The sequence below is a fragment of the Molossus molossus genome, unplaced genomic scaffold, assembly GCF_014108415.1.
Source record: "Molossus molossus isolate mMolMol1 unplaced genomic scaffold, mMolMol1.p scaffold_m16_p_11, whole genome shotgun sequence".
Lineage (NCBI taxonomy): Eukaryota > Metazoa > Chordata > Mammalia > Chiroptera > Molossidae > Molossus > Molossus molossus.
This window is the reverse complement of record NW_023425346.1, coordinates 91,915,346-91,928,809: the sequence shown is the minus strand read 5'-3', so window position 1 is coordinate 91,928,809 and position 13,464 is coordinate 91,915,346. Positions and strand designations below refer to the sequence as shown.

The 13,464-nt window shown below is 55.9% G+C and overlaps 2 protein-coding genes across 2 annotated transcripts; one reads left to right on the top strand and one right to left on the bottom strand.

Annotated features, from left to right (window-relative positions):
- Positions 1-903: 903 nt before the first annotated feature.
- Positions 904-7,597, bottom strand: TMEM198 (transmembrane protein 198). Its single transcript, XM_036254695.1, has 5 exons — positions 7,244-7,597; positions 6,735-6,904; positions 3,342-3,917; positions 2,156-2,358; positions 904-1,774 (listed from the first exon to the last, which is right to left on the bottom strand). Exons 2-5 carry the CDS (start codon positions 6,898-6,900, stop codon positions 1,637-1,639), a joined length of 1,083 nt encoding a protein of 360 aa, XP_036110588.1. The 5' UTR covers positions 6,901-6,904; positions 7,244-7,597; the 3' UTR covers positions 904-1,636.
- A 219-nt stretch (positions 7,598-7,816) lies between these two features.
- CHPF (chondroitin polymerizing factor) lies at positions 7,817-13,207 on the top strand. The gene is made up of 4 exons (XM_036254960.1): positions 7,817-8,401; positions 9,675-10,248; positions 11,034-11,213; positions 11,520-13,207. The coding sequence occupies exons 1-4, from the start codon at positions 8,088-8,090 to the stop codon at positions 12,777-12,779; spliced, it is 2,328 nt and encodes a 775-aa protein (XP_036110853.1). The 5' UTR covers positions 7,817-8,087; the 3' UTR covers positions 12,780-13,207.
- Positions 13,208-13,464: the final 257 nt, after the last annotated feature.

The window sequence follows — 13,464 nt, the reverse complement described above, 5'->3', positions numbered from 1 at the left end:
TGAGACACACCTGCCACAGATTTTTCAGGACTTGGGATAGCAAGTTGGTTCTGTGTTGAAGGTAGGAAGTGGGACGGCCAGAGATCTCACACAGGCTGAGGCAAGGAAGGAGCTGTGTTCTCAACAGGAACCGCTTGGTTCAGGGCAGCTGTTCCCGCCTTTCTACACCCTTTCTGTCCAATATTTTCCTCACTCCTTCCTGCCTCTGGGCCATGTTTATCTCACCTGAACACCCATTGGTACCCAAGTTCCTATCTTTCTCAACTACTGGCTCCTGGTTTGTGCCCCCGACCTGTCCCTCACCTCCCTCCTGCTCTCTGCTGGCTTCTGCCCATCTCAGTGAGTTCAACATCAATCTGGGCAGAGGGCTCCTGAGCTAGTCCCATTTCTTTCCTCTCCCACATAGAAGATGCCCCACCCTCCACCCGAATTCCTGCATTCCCTTCAGATATCTTGCCCCACTCATAATCAGCCCCCACTTTCCTGCCCCACAGACACCCTGACAGAGGCCCAGAAAGGGTGGGGTAAAGGGTGAGGGCCCTGCTCTTCCTGTGTGGGTGCCCAGGCTCTGCCAGGGAGGAAGGTGGTACCCACTCTCTCCCCAGCCCCACGTGGAGTCATTCCTCTGCAGGTAGCTAGAAGGACCGAACCAGGCCAGGCGGGTGCCCTCGGACAGCTTGGAAGGCGCATGCCCTTACCCCAGGCAGGGGTGGGGAGGCAGGGGAACCAGAGGTGTTGGGAGACAATAAAAGTCATGCAGCCCCTTTCACTGGCTCTCTGTGTGATGTAGGAGGGCAGAACTGGCCTGGAGTCCCTGTGTAGTGAGTGACACAGTGGACCAAGAACTACAGTGCTTCTAACTTGGCCCATAGAAGTGCCAGCCCCTGAAGACCACCATTCTTGGCAGAAGCCACACAGTTTGGCACATTTATAAAAGATGTAAAACGGGGGGGGGGGAGGGAGACAGAAGCATGAGGTGTCCAGGGTGGCATGACAGACACCAGACATGCATCATGCATTTAAGCCCTATGATCCCCAGATCCCCTCCCCAACCTAGCCCAGAGAAGCACCCCCCACCCCCATCCCCTGCCACTGCCCTCAGTCTGGTGGCTTTGCAGAGGACAGGGAACCAGGGTGAGAGGTGCTGCAGTGGACAAGGACAAGAAGCCTTGGATGAATCTGATTGAGGCAGAGCAATGGGGGAAGAAGGCAGACCTCCTCCACTTAGACATGCAGGAGAGTAGCCCATGGGACCCCAGCAGTGGGAGAGGAGGCAGGGCCAACCTTGCAGAGGCCCTACCAATCAGAACTCTAAGGCAAGGGTCCCACTGTGCCCTCCAAGCCTACCCCTCCATGCACACGCACACACAGGTGACACACTCACAACCCTGAGCACAACCCAAAGGGGCTGACACCCCGTGTCCCTCAGAACCCCCTTGGGAGCTTGGGAGAGGGCTTCCCAGTACTAGCCTGAGACAGTTCCTCCCTTCTAGCAGCCAGGCCAGCTCTCTCCAGGGTGGGAGAGGGACAGCCATAGGCTACCGGGCCAGTTGGGGTGGGTGGTGGCCCAGCAGGCCTCCACACGCTAACAGAGCTGGTGACCACAGAGTCCAAGTGGGGAGGAGCAGCCATACTGCTATACCCGCACAGGGGGGCCTGCACAGGCTGTCAGTGGTCCCCGGGACCCATATTCATAGTCCGTGTCTGTGGGTGAGGCCATGAAGGAGCTCAGTGAGCTCCCCGTCTGCCGGTCCCGGAAGCTCTGGATATAGCTCTGTGGGAGAGTAAACACAGATGTGAGTGCAGCCACAGACTCCTACCCCACTAGCCACTTCAGGCAGACCTCCTCTCCCTGTACCCCCACAAGCCTGAGACTCACCCCACACTGCTGTAGTCCCAGGACCTCACCACACTCATAGTCTTTAGCCTTGAGACCCTACCCCATACCATACCTCATTAAAATTTATACTCAGACAAATTTCCCCCATCCCTGTGCTGGGCCAATCAGGCCCCTCATGCAGGGGTTATGATTAATGGACAAATGCAAGGCCTTCTAGACAGTGACCAGCCCCTGGGGAGAGCCCAGTCCTGCTTGATCAGAGTTTACAACACTACCTTCTCCCCCATTGGGATTGGAGTGTCTCAGAGTGCTCACCGGGGAGAGGACGTCTCCATTGAAGCGTTTAATGGGCACTGGCCTGCGCCGATAAGCAGGGTCAGGGGGCCCAGGCCTTGGAGGAGCCCGGGGCCCTCTGGAGGGAGCCCGCGGGGGTCTCTTCTTGCGCCGCTTCTCCTTGCGCTCTTCCTGCTGCCTTATCCGCATCAGTTGCACACGACGTCGCTGGCGGCTGATGACCACTGCGAAGGGATGGGTAGAGAGGAGTCTCAGAGACCCACATGCATCATCTCCACCCTTCCTACCTGGGGGCTCTGGACTTCATATTCCCCTTATCTGTAACCTCCTCCCTTTACTTTCCTGGTCTCCCACCTCCCAGATGGGATTTCCATTGTTCTTTACCTCTGAAGGTTATGGAAGATTCCTAGACTTCTGGGTAGCCCCTCCCCAGCTATTATCCCTCTCCCAACCCTGAGCTGAGGTGACACCGAGACCAGCCATCATCATCTCTACTTGACAACCACAGCTGCCTCCTCACTGGTTTCCCTTCTACACTTGCCTTCCCCAGTGCTTTCTACACTCAGCAGCCACAATGAGCAGCCCAAATGCTAAATTAGACCACCTTCTCCCTCCAACCTAATAAGACCCAGAGTCCTCATCTTGGCCCAGAGGGCCCACATAATGGGCATCCCTCAGCCACCACAGTCCAGCCCCGCTTCCTCAGCAAGCCAAGTCCATTCCTCCTCAGCCCACTCCCCTTCATTCCCTTTTCTCTGGCTCTTCGCATGGCTGGTCCCTTATCCTTCAGGACTCTACTTAAATGTCACCTCTTCCAAGTGGCCTTCCCTGGCCACCCTGTCTATTATAGCCTCTAAAGGTCACTTTCATATCACTGCACAACTGGAATTATCTTGTTTGTTTGCACGTCTGTTATCTGTCTCCTCCTACCCAAAGCTAACTCTAAGGGCAGGGACCTTTTCTATTTTTGTCTCTGCTGTATCCAGTTCTGGAATGGGCTTAGCACAGAGTTGCTACTTCATACATTGTTGTGGAATAAATAGCATTACTGGGGTCCTGTCTTCCCAGACCATGAGCGAGCCACCTCTCTAACCCTATTGAGGCCTTCCACTGCTGGTGTGTACAGCTTCTAACCCCACTCCCCAGTTGTTCACACACACACACACACCCATTTCTCTTATGCCCACCCTGGTCTGTGCCCTCTCACCTTCCGTGTGGGAGTCCCCCTCGGCTGTCACCCGCCACTGCACCAGAACGCCCATCAGGCTGAGCAGGGGCCAGAGTGCCAGCAGGGCCCAGCTGCGCCAGCAGAGGGGAGGCACAGGGGCAGCTCGTAGCCGCTCCACGGCGTAGCGCCCCAGCAGCAGCAGCTCAGCAAAGTAGTCAGCGGCAGTGGCGATGAGTGCAGCACCGGTCACAGCGGTGGCCAGAGTGGTGAGCGGGCGGGGCCAGCGCAACGTGAGCAGGGCGCAGAGCAGGCCACCCCCCAGCAGCAGCCCCAGAGGGCTCCATACGGAGCCTGGCTGGTAGTAGGGGGTGGAGCCCAGCAGGGCGGCAGCAGCGAGCAGCAGACCCAGCAGCAGCCCCACCAGGAAGAGGCCCACACTGCGCACCAGCATGGCCACCAGCCCGCACAGCAGCCCGATGCCCAGCGCGATGCCCGCACTCGCCCCAGCACTCAGCTGTGTCTCCAGCACCCGCTCTCGGTAGCACAGCAGGAAGATGACCACCGAGCCAAACAGCAACCCAGTGAGGAAGAGCACTGCCTTGAAGCAGCGGTAACCTAGAGGGGGAACAGGGGCTAGTGAGGGGCCAACATGAGGTCACCGGTTGCAGACAAGAAGTCTGAGGGGTCAGGAACATGGAATCACAGGGGAACCAGAGGTAGGACACTAAGATAAGAGAATTGGGGGTCATTGGGGTCCTCAGGGCACCAGTGTGGGGTCAAGGGAGGTCAGAGAGAGAGAGGTCACTAGGAGTCACTTGAAAAACAGACAGAAATTGAGGTGAATGTTGGGTCTTTGAGGGTTAGAGGAGTCAGAGATAGGTCATTGGAGTCAAGAGTGAATCAGTGATAGGGTCATTGGGGTCTTTGTAATCACAGGGGTCAGAAATAGGTCACTGGGGTCACAAGGAAATTAGCAAGAGAGTCATTGGGGTCTGTGGGGAGCGATTGTTCAGAGAGATGAGGTATTTGGAAGTAGAAAGAATTTGACAGATGAGGGTCACACGGGTTCAGAAAGATTAGGTCTTGGAGGGGTCACAAAGCTTCAGAGACATGACATCGTTAAAAGGTTACAAGGAGAAAAGGGAAGCAGGATGATTAGGGCCTGGTACCAGGAGATGAGGCCTTTGCAGGTCGGGGGATTGACAGATGTGGAGTCATAAAGAATATTAAAGGATTTCAGAGAGAGGGTAATACTGAGGCCAGAGAAATGGGACTCTTCAGATCATGGTGAGGGGAAGAGCAATCAGGCAATGAGATCCTAGGGATCAGAGAATTAGAAGAAATGGAGTCAGAGGGCTAAATGGTGATGAAATAACTGGGGGGGACACCAGGGCTTACAAGGGGGCATAGGGAGTCAACAGTGGTTGTGGAGTTTCAGGAAAATGGAGGTTATAGGGCCATTGGGCCCACTAAGGGTACTCAGAAAAGTGAGGGACTTGTAGATACTGAACAGTCGGGAAGATGGGGGTAAAAGGGTCAGGGAGAGGCAAAGGAAAAAAAAAAAAATCAAGGAATAGATTCAGTTGTAGGAATGAAGGGAAACATTCGAGTCCAGGAGGTTCTGGAGTCTTAAAGAGGACTACAGCATACACGAGGGCGTAGAGTCCAAGATCCAGGGACTGGGGGGTATCCAAGAGGGATAAGGTGGCAAGAAAGCACAGGAGAGGGAATGTCAGAATGGAGAGCAGCTGCAGAGGGACTGGGTGTGGACAGAGGAGGGAATGAGGTGACACAGACTCCTTGGAAGCCCAGAATGTGTCCTGAACCCTTAGAGGTGCTCTTCCTCCTGCCCACTCAGCAATTGTTCAGCCAAGAGTTTGGGGGTGGAAAAGAAAGGACCATCTGGCTCCCATTCCTGCCTATTACCCAGCCATTCTAAGGGGAGGTGTAGAGTCATCAGAGCACACGTCTCACCCCACCTCTGCCAAGCCTGGAACCCAGACCTCCAAGCTTCCTTTGCATTTCTTCCAATCACTTAAAATGCTACACCTGGAGGCTTTCCTAGGGCCCCCAGCCAATAGAGCTTGCTCCCCTCTCTGAAGTTTGTAACTCTTGCTGTAGAGTCACTGGGCACTTACTCCATTAGTCTATCTGGAACCTTTGTTCAAATTAGGAAGAGGTGTGCCACCCTGGTTGATGTGGCTCAGTTGGTTTAATGTCGTCCCATGCACCAAAAGGTCACTGGTTCGATACCCAGTTGGGGTACATGCCCAGGTTGTGGGTTCAATCCTTGTCAGGGTGTGTGTGTGGGGGGGTAACTGATCAATGTTTCTCTCTCACATCGATGTTTCTGTCTCTCTCCCTCTCCCTTCCTCTCTCTCTGAAATCAATAAAAAACATTGTTTTAGAAAAGAGAGAAAGAAAAAGGTGTGCCTTCCTCTAGGCAAAGTAGCCTTGTGCCAAGGCCTAGAGCTTGGCAAGTGGAGCATAGGCTGGATTTCAGGCCCCACTTGCCTTTTCAACTGAACTCCCTGTATATAGTAGCCATCCTGTACAACTGTTCACAGCAGCCCTGATTATTGGAGCCTACCTTGGAGGCAATTTTCATGTGTGTGACTACCATCGAGCCTACTCTACAGTGGACTCTTGAACAACACAAGTTTGAACTTCATGGGTCCATATATGAATATTTTCAGTAAATATACAGTCAGCCCTCCATATCCCCAGGTTTCACATGTACAGATTCAACTGAATGCAGACTGAATACAGTATTTTGGACCCATGGTTGGGAATGTGCAGATGCTGAGAGCCAACTTAAGTTATACATAGGTTTTCAACTGTACCCAAACCCTTGTGTTAGTCAAAGGTCAACTATAATATGTATCACAGGTGTGAATGTTCTGGAAGTCTCTCCCTCATTATGCCCTGTGTTAAGAGACGATGTTTAATCGCCCTGCTAAATGTTTTCAATGCTAAATATTTTCAGTGTCTAGCTAGCACATGACCCAAACACATCTTCACCACAATAGCTATTATTTATTGAGTCCCTACTAATTCTCATAACAACTCTATGTGAGGTAAATATCATTGTTCCCACTGTTCAGATGAGAAAACTGAGGCTCAGGCAGGTTAATGTGCCCAAGGCATCACAATTAGTAAGGTACAAAGCCAGGTTCAAATTAAAGCATGCCTAATTTTTAAAATTGGTGTTTTCTAGGATCTAAAGTCTAAATGATGTAGGAACATGTGGTATGAAAGAAAGTAAGAAATGGTAGTTATTCATGCTAGTAGTGGTGGTGGAGGTGGGGGTGGTAATGGTGGTGGTGGTGGTGGTGGTGGTGGTAAAGTTCTGGAGAAGACTTGGGGTGCCTTAGGAAAATAACTTAGGGAGACAATGGGGAGCCCAGGTGAGGGATGAGTTGGGGGTCTCACCGAAGAAGCAGTAGACGACTCCAAACAGACAGCACATGATGCAGACGAGGGCCGGCAGTGCCTGGTACCTGCGCTCCAGGGGCTGTTCACAGGGTGCACCCCAGAAGGCATCATCAGGCTCAGGGGGCAGCAGCTGGAACCGCAGTGTCGCCACAGTGCCTGGCATAGTGCTAGGAACGAAACGGAGTCACCCTCCCAGGTCAGAGAGGAAGTTGGAGTCAAGGAGGAGTTCTGAGCCTCCACCAGGATAGGGCAAGAATGGGAGTGGGAGAACTAGGCAAGGACACACTGGACAAAGGAGTGGAGCCCACATCAGGCAGCTCCGGAAGCATCTCTGAAGTGGGGGACAAAAGACAAAGGGAACAAAAGTGTCTGGCTAGAGGGGGCCAGAATGAAGAAGTTAAAAGGGGAAATGGGCTGGGGAGAGATGAGGGCAGTGTACTGCCAGTGAGGAGGCAGCCAAGAGACGCGTCTGTGGGCGGCTAAATCTGGGATTGTCCAAAATCTACCTGGGCTGGAAGCGACCTGAGGTTTTGGGTGAAAGAGGCTGTGCAGAGGCCGGAGGGTCCGGGTTTGCGGGGCGCCAGAGGCCCCAGCTGCCTGGGGTCCGGGAAAAGTCCGTCGTGCGGGGAAGGGGGCTGCTGGGCCGGAGGGACTGGTCTCTGCACGGCGTCGTCGCCGCTCCGCCTCCAACACCGGCTGGCACTCCAGTCCCGCGGTGTCCGGGGACTCGGGCTGGGCTTGGGGAAAGGAAAGGAGCAGGAGCAGGAGCAGGGGCTCGGGCTGCCCCAGAGCCGCGGCCCCATGCCCTGAGCCTGCCCGCGGCCTTTGGTGCTGATGGACAGCTCCGGCCTCGGCTCCTAACGTCACTCAGGCGCACCATCCAGGCAGGGGCGGGCTTCTTCTGACGTCATCTGGGATGCACCAACCACGCCGTGGGGAGGTAGGCGACTCCGCCCCCGGCGTCTCCCTCTCCCTCACTGAGGAGGGGGCACTTCCGGGGGTCCTTCCCTTTTAACCTCCCCCTTCTCCTCCTTCTCCGGTAGCTGGAGCCCAGACTCCACCCCGGGGGCGGGGCCCTCGCAGTGACACGTCGGACAGCGGCCGCAGCAGCGGAGGCTTCCGTACCGAAAGCAGGGACTCTGCGCGAGACGGCTCGGCGGCGGGAGGGGGATTGGAGCGCGGCGCTAGGGATTCGGCTCGGGCCACGGGCTCTGCTCCGCGGGGCGGGAGCGGGCCAGCCGGCTCGGCCCGGGCCCTCCGGATCCGCCCCCTCCCCGGTCCCGCCCCCTCAGAGCCTCCGCTGGCTGGTCTGGGGCTGCTCCTGGGCTGGGGGCCCGCGGTCCGGGCGCCATGCGGGCATCACTGCTGCTGTCGGTGCTGCGGCCCGCAGGGCCCGTGGCCGTGGGCATCTCCCTGGGCTTCACTCTGAGCCTGCTCAGCGTCACCTGGGTGGAGGAGCCGTGCGGCCCAGGGCCGCCCCAAGCTGGAGATTCTGAGCTGCCGCCGCGAGGCAACACCAACGCGGCGCGCCGGCCCAACTCGGTGCAGCACGGAGCGGAGCGCGAGAGACCCGGGGCCGGCGCAGGCGCCGGGGAGAACTGGGAGCCGCGTGTGTTGCCCTACCATCCTGCACAGCCTGGCCAGGCCGCCAAAAAGGCCGTCAGGTAGGGATCAGCCCCGCCAGCCCCACCCCCTGGGCACCAGCCGGGACCGGCGCTCGGAGGAGGCCGCTGGGGGGCCGGGTCAGGCTCCGGAAGGAAGAGACTGGCCTGCCAGGAAGTCTTTGGGCCCAGATAACTTCCGATGGTTGTACTTCCCCGGGAGCTGTGGAGTCCATCTGAGGCGCCCTCTGGACTGAACTTAACCTGCCTCTGTACTAAATCAGCTCGGCCCAGGGTCCCCCGAAGAGCCTCTTAGCTCCCTGGCTGGACTGTTGGGTTTAGAGATGACTGGTATATAAAATGGGTTTATAGAGAGGGAAAGGTAAAAAAAAGAGAGAGAGAGAGAGAGAGAACGAGAACTAGGGTTTATCTCTATCTCTTGTTCCTGGGTGGGACACCTCGTGATGAGATTTATGAGAGAGGAGTGATGTAGCCATCCTACTAATGCCTCTGCCCATGAGTTGAAATAATTTCTCCCAAGTAACACTGAGTTCAAATTCCAGTTCTGCAACTTACCTTCTGTGTTAAGGAAGGTAAGTTACTGGAACTCCTAAGCTCCAGTTTGCCCCTCCCCCAAACACACTCAATACACCTCTATGCCATATATTCCATTACATCATTTATGTGATGTATTTGTGGTATAATGGCATATTTATATAGAAATAAGTACTGTATCCATAGTGTGTAGAGTACCTATGAGCCAGGCATTTGAGTAAGTGCTTTAAGTAGATACAGTCAACCCCATTTTTTAGCTGTGGCTACTGAGGCTCAGATAGGTTAAATAACTTGCTCAAGGACACAACTACTAAGTAGTGAAACAGGGAATCAGACCCACAATATATCATATCTGCATGGATATTGCCATCTCCCAAAAGCACTGTGTAGGTAAGACTGATGTTTCACTTAAATCTGCATGACTCCTGGGACAGAGTTGTTATTTTTATCCTATTCATAAGTGAGGAAACAGGCCCAGAGAGGACATGACCTGTGGGAGCTTATGTATGCTGCCTCCTGTCTCTTTTTTTTTTAACTTAAAAAAAAAAAAAAAAATGATCTTAGAGAGAGGAAGGGAGGGAGAGAAAGAGAGAAAGAAACATCCATCGATTGCCTCCCGCAGGTGCCCCAACTGGGGATCAAACCCGAACCTGGGTATGTGCCCTGACGGAGAATCAAACCAGTGACCTTTTGGTGTATGGGACCATTCTCCAATCAACTGAGCTACACCAGCCAGGGCCCGATTGTCTTTTTGGTAATCTTATGCCATCTCCTCCCCCAGGACCCGCTACATCAGCACTGAGCTGGGCATCAGACAGAGGCTGCTGGTGGCAGTGCTGACCTCACAGGCCACATTGCCCACACTGGGCGTGGCCATGAACCGCACGCTGGGGCACCGGCTAGAGCGTGTGGTGTTCCTGACAGGCTCGCGGGGCCGTAGGGCACCACCAGGCATGGCTGTGGTGACGTTGGGCGAGGAGAAACCCATCGGTCATCTGCACCTGGCACTGCGCCACCTGCTGGAGCAGCACGGCGACGACTTTGACTGGTTCTTTCTAGTGCCTGATACCACCTACACTGAGGCGCACGGACTCACGCGCCTAGCTGGTCGCCTCAGCCTGGCAGCTGCTGCCCACCTCTATCTGGGCCGCCCTCAGGACTTCATCGGTGGAGAGCCCGCCCCTGGTCGCTACTGCCACGGTGGCTTTGGGGTACTGTTGTCACGCACACTGCTGCAGCAGCTGCGCCCCCACCTGGAAGGCTGCCGCAACGACATCGTCAGTGCGCGCCCAGATGAGTGGCTGGGACGCTGCATCCTAGATGCCACCGGGGTGGGCTGCATTGGCGACCACGAGGTGAGAAGATAAGCTGCCCCACTGATGCCTCCTATCTGAGCTTGTGCACTTTCTCTGAGAGGCAAAGGGGTGGTTGGAGACTAGGCCTGGGTTTCCACGCCAATTCTGTCCTTTTCTTTTAAGTAATTTCTTTTATCCTCACCGGAGGACATTTTTGCATTCATCTTCAGATAGAACGGGAGGGATAGAGGGAGGAAGAGAGAGAGAGAAACATCGATGTGAGAGAGACACACCGAGTGGTTGCCACCCATACGACCCCAACCCGGGCCAGGGACGAACAGCAACCGAAGTACATGCCCTTACCGGAAACCGAACCCAGGACTCTCTGGTCCACGGGCCAACGCTCTAACCGCTGAGCCAAACCGGCCAGGGCAGTTCTGTCCTTTTCTATTCCTGTGACCTTGGGTAAATTGCTAAATCTCCTGAGGGTCAGTATCCTCATCCTTACCAATGGAAATAATTATTGCTCAGGGTTATTATAAGGCTTAGACAAAAATAAGAGAGGCTTTCACATAGCAGGTGTTCGATATTGGCTATTATTATTTTATTTGAGCCCCTGGACAACTCTGAGATAGGATACATGCCCATTTCATAGATGAGCTAGCAGAGGTTTGCCCAAGGTCCCACAAGCTCACAACTGGTCAAGATACTTCAACCTATAGAATTCTGACTGCAAGTCCACAACAGGCCATAGGGTGGGAAAATGAGACACATACTATGAGGTGAAGAGGGGAGGCTGTTTCATCTGTTTTCCCTTTATGGACCCCTACCCTTTCTCTCCATAGGGAGTACACTATAGCTACCTGGAGCTGAGCCCTGGGGAGCCCGTGCAGGAGGGGGACCCTCGTTTCCGCAGTGCCCTGACTGCCTACCCTGTGCGTGATCCTGTGCACATGTACCAGCTGCACAAGGCTTTTGCCCGAGCTGAGCTGGAACGCACATACCAGGAGATCCAGGAATTGCAGGTATGGTTTGGACCTAGGCTGGGGTGGCAGGTCCTGTGAAGTCTTAGAGATTCCAGGGAAATAAAATATGCACACTAGAATCAGAACACGTCTGCCTCCTGTCCCTGTTTGTTTCTCTCCATCCTGAGAAGCTCCTCCAGAAATCCCCCATCCATCTTGGGGAAGAATAGGTAGGGGCCCTGGAAGGGCAGAGGTTGGCAAGGGACCGGACCCATCCTGAGTGGCACCTGCAGTCTACCTAGTCCCACAGCTGTGTGCTGACCCCTGTGGTCTGTGCCTTGCTCACAGTCTGTTTCTTCAACCCAGTGGGAGATCCAGAACACCAGCCGTCTGGCCGCTGATGGAGAGCGGGCAGCTGCCTGGCCTGTGGGCATTCCAGCACCATCCCGCCCAGCTTCCCGCTTTGAGGTGCTGCGCTGGGACTATTTCACTGAGCAGCACGCTTTCTCCTGCGCTGATGGCTCACCCCGCTGCCCTCTGCGTGGGGCTGACCAGGCCGATGTGGCTGATGTTCTGGGGGCAGCCTTGGAGGAGCTCAACCGCCGCTACCACCCAGCCCTGAGACTCCAGAAGCAGCAGCTGATTAATGGTTACCGACGTTTTGATCCTGCTCGGGGTATGGAGTACACGCTGGACTTGCAGCTGGAGGCACTGACTCCCCAGGGTGGCCGCCGGCCCCTCACTCACCGCGTGCAGCTGCTACGGCCACTGAGCCGCGTGGAGATCTTGCCTGTGCCCTACGTCACTGAGGCCTCACGTCTCACTGTGTTGCTGCCTCTGGCTGCGGCCGAGCGTGACCTGGCCCCTGGCTTCCTGGAGGCCTTTGCCACAGCAGCTCTGGAGCCTGGCGATGCTGCAGCAGCTTTGACCCTGCTGCTGCTGTATGAGCCACGACAGGCCCAGCGGGCAGCCCATGCAGATGTCTTTGCACCTGTCAAGGCCCATGTGGCAGAGCTAGAGCAGCGTTTCCCTGGTGCCCGGGTACCCTGGCTCAGTGTGCAGACAGCCGCCCCCTCACCACTGCGCCTCATGGATCTGCTCTCCAAGAAGCACCCGCTGGACACACTGTTCTTGCTGGCCGGGCCCGACACGGTGCTCACGCCTGAATTCCTGAACCGTTGCCGCATGCACGCCATCTCTGGCTGGCAGGCCTTCTTCCCCATGCACTTCCAGGCTTTCCATCCGGCCGTGGCCCCACCACAGGGCCCCGGACCCCCGGAGCTGGGCCGAGACACGGGTCGCTTTGATCGCCAGGCAGCCAGTGAGGCCTGCTTCTATAACTCCGACTATGTGGCAGCTCGAGGGCGGCTGGCAGCGGCCTCGGAGCAGGAGGAGGAGCTCCTAGAGAGCATGGATGTGTACGAGCTGTTTCTGCGCTTCTCCAGCCTGCATGTGCTGCGGGCGGTGGAGCCGGCGCTGCTGCAACGCTACAGGGCCCAGACGTGCAGTGCACGGCTCAGTGAGGACCTTTACCATCGCTGTCGCCAGAGTGTGCTGGAGGGCCTGGGCTCCCGCACCCAGCTCGCTATGCTGCTCTTTGAACAGGAGCAGGGCAACAGCACCTGACCCACCCTTGACCCCAAAACCCTGGCCTGGCGGCGCTTCTCCCGCAACCACCTGGAGCCACCTGACAGCCTCCCTGGACAGGGCTGGCCGCCGTCTCAGACTCCAGGACAGCCCACTGGCCCCCTCTCTCTGGCTTTGTGGGTCCTCTGACTCAGGACAAGCCCTGCAGGAGGTGCCCTCAGAGCCACCCCTTCCTGCCCCAGATCCCAGCCCCTGACACTGCTGATTCAAGCTGTGGCCTCGATATTTATGTAGTGCAGTCTGCCTGACGCCAGGCCTGCCTCTGAGTCCTGGGGGCTGGGCTGCAGATGACTTGTTCGGGAAGGGGGGAGCTGAGAGAGGAGTGTGGGGTGTCTCTCAGCTTCTCCCTTCTGGACCCCTGATGAAGCTCTCTGCCTTTAATAAACTGGCTGAGTGTGGACTGGTGATTCTGAGTTTTGTAAAGGTAGGCAGGGGGCAGGGAGGGCTGGCAGTGAGGATGGAGGCTCCCTGCCCTGGTTGGGCCTGGATTTACTTTTCATGGGGACCAAGTCCTGTATATGCCCAGCCCCGCCCAGCTCCCAGCTTGGTCACACATACAGAAAATTCTTTATGCCTCTTTATTCCTAATTTCGCCGGGACTTTATAAAACCAGACTGGAGACGGAGGCCTGAGAAGACTCTTCCCCACCCCAAAGCTCAGCCAG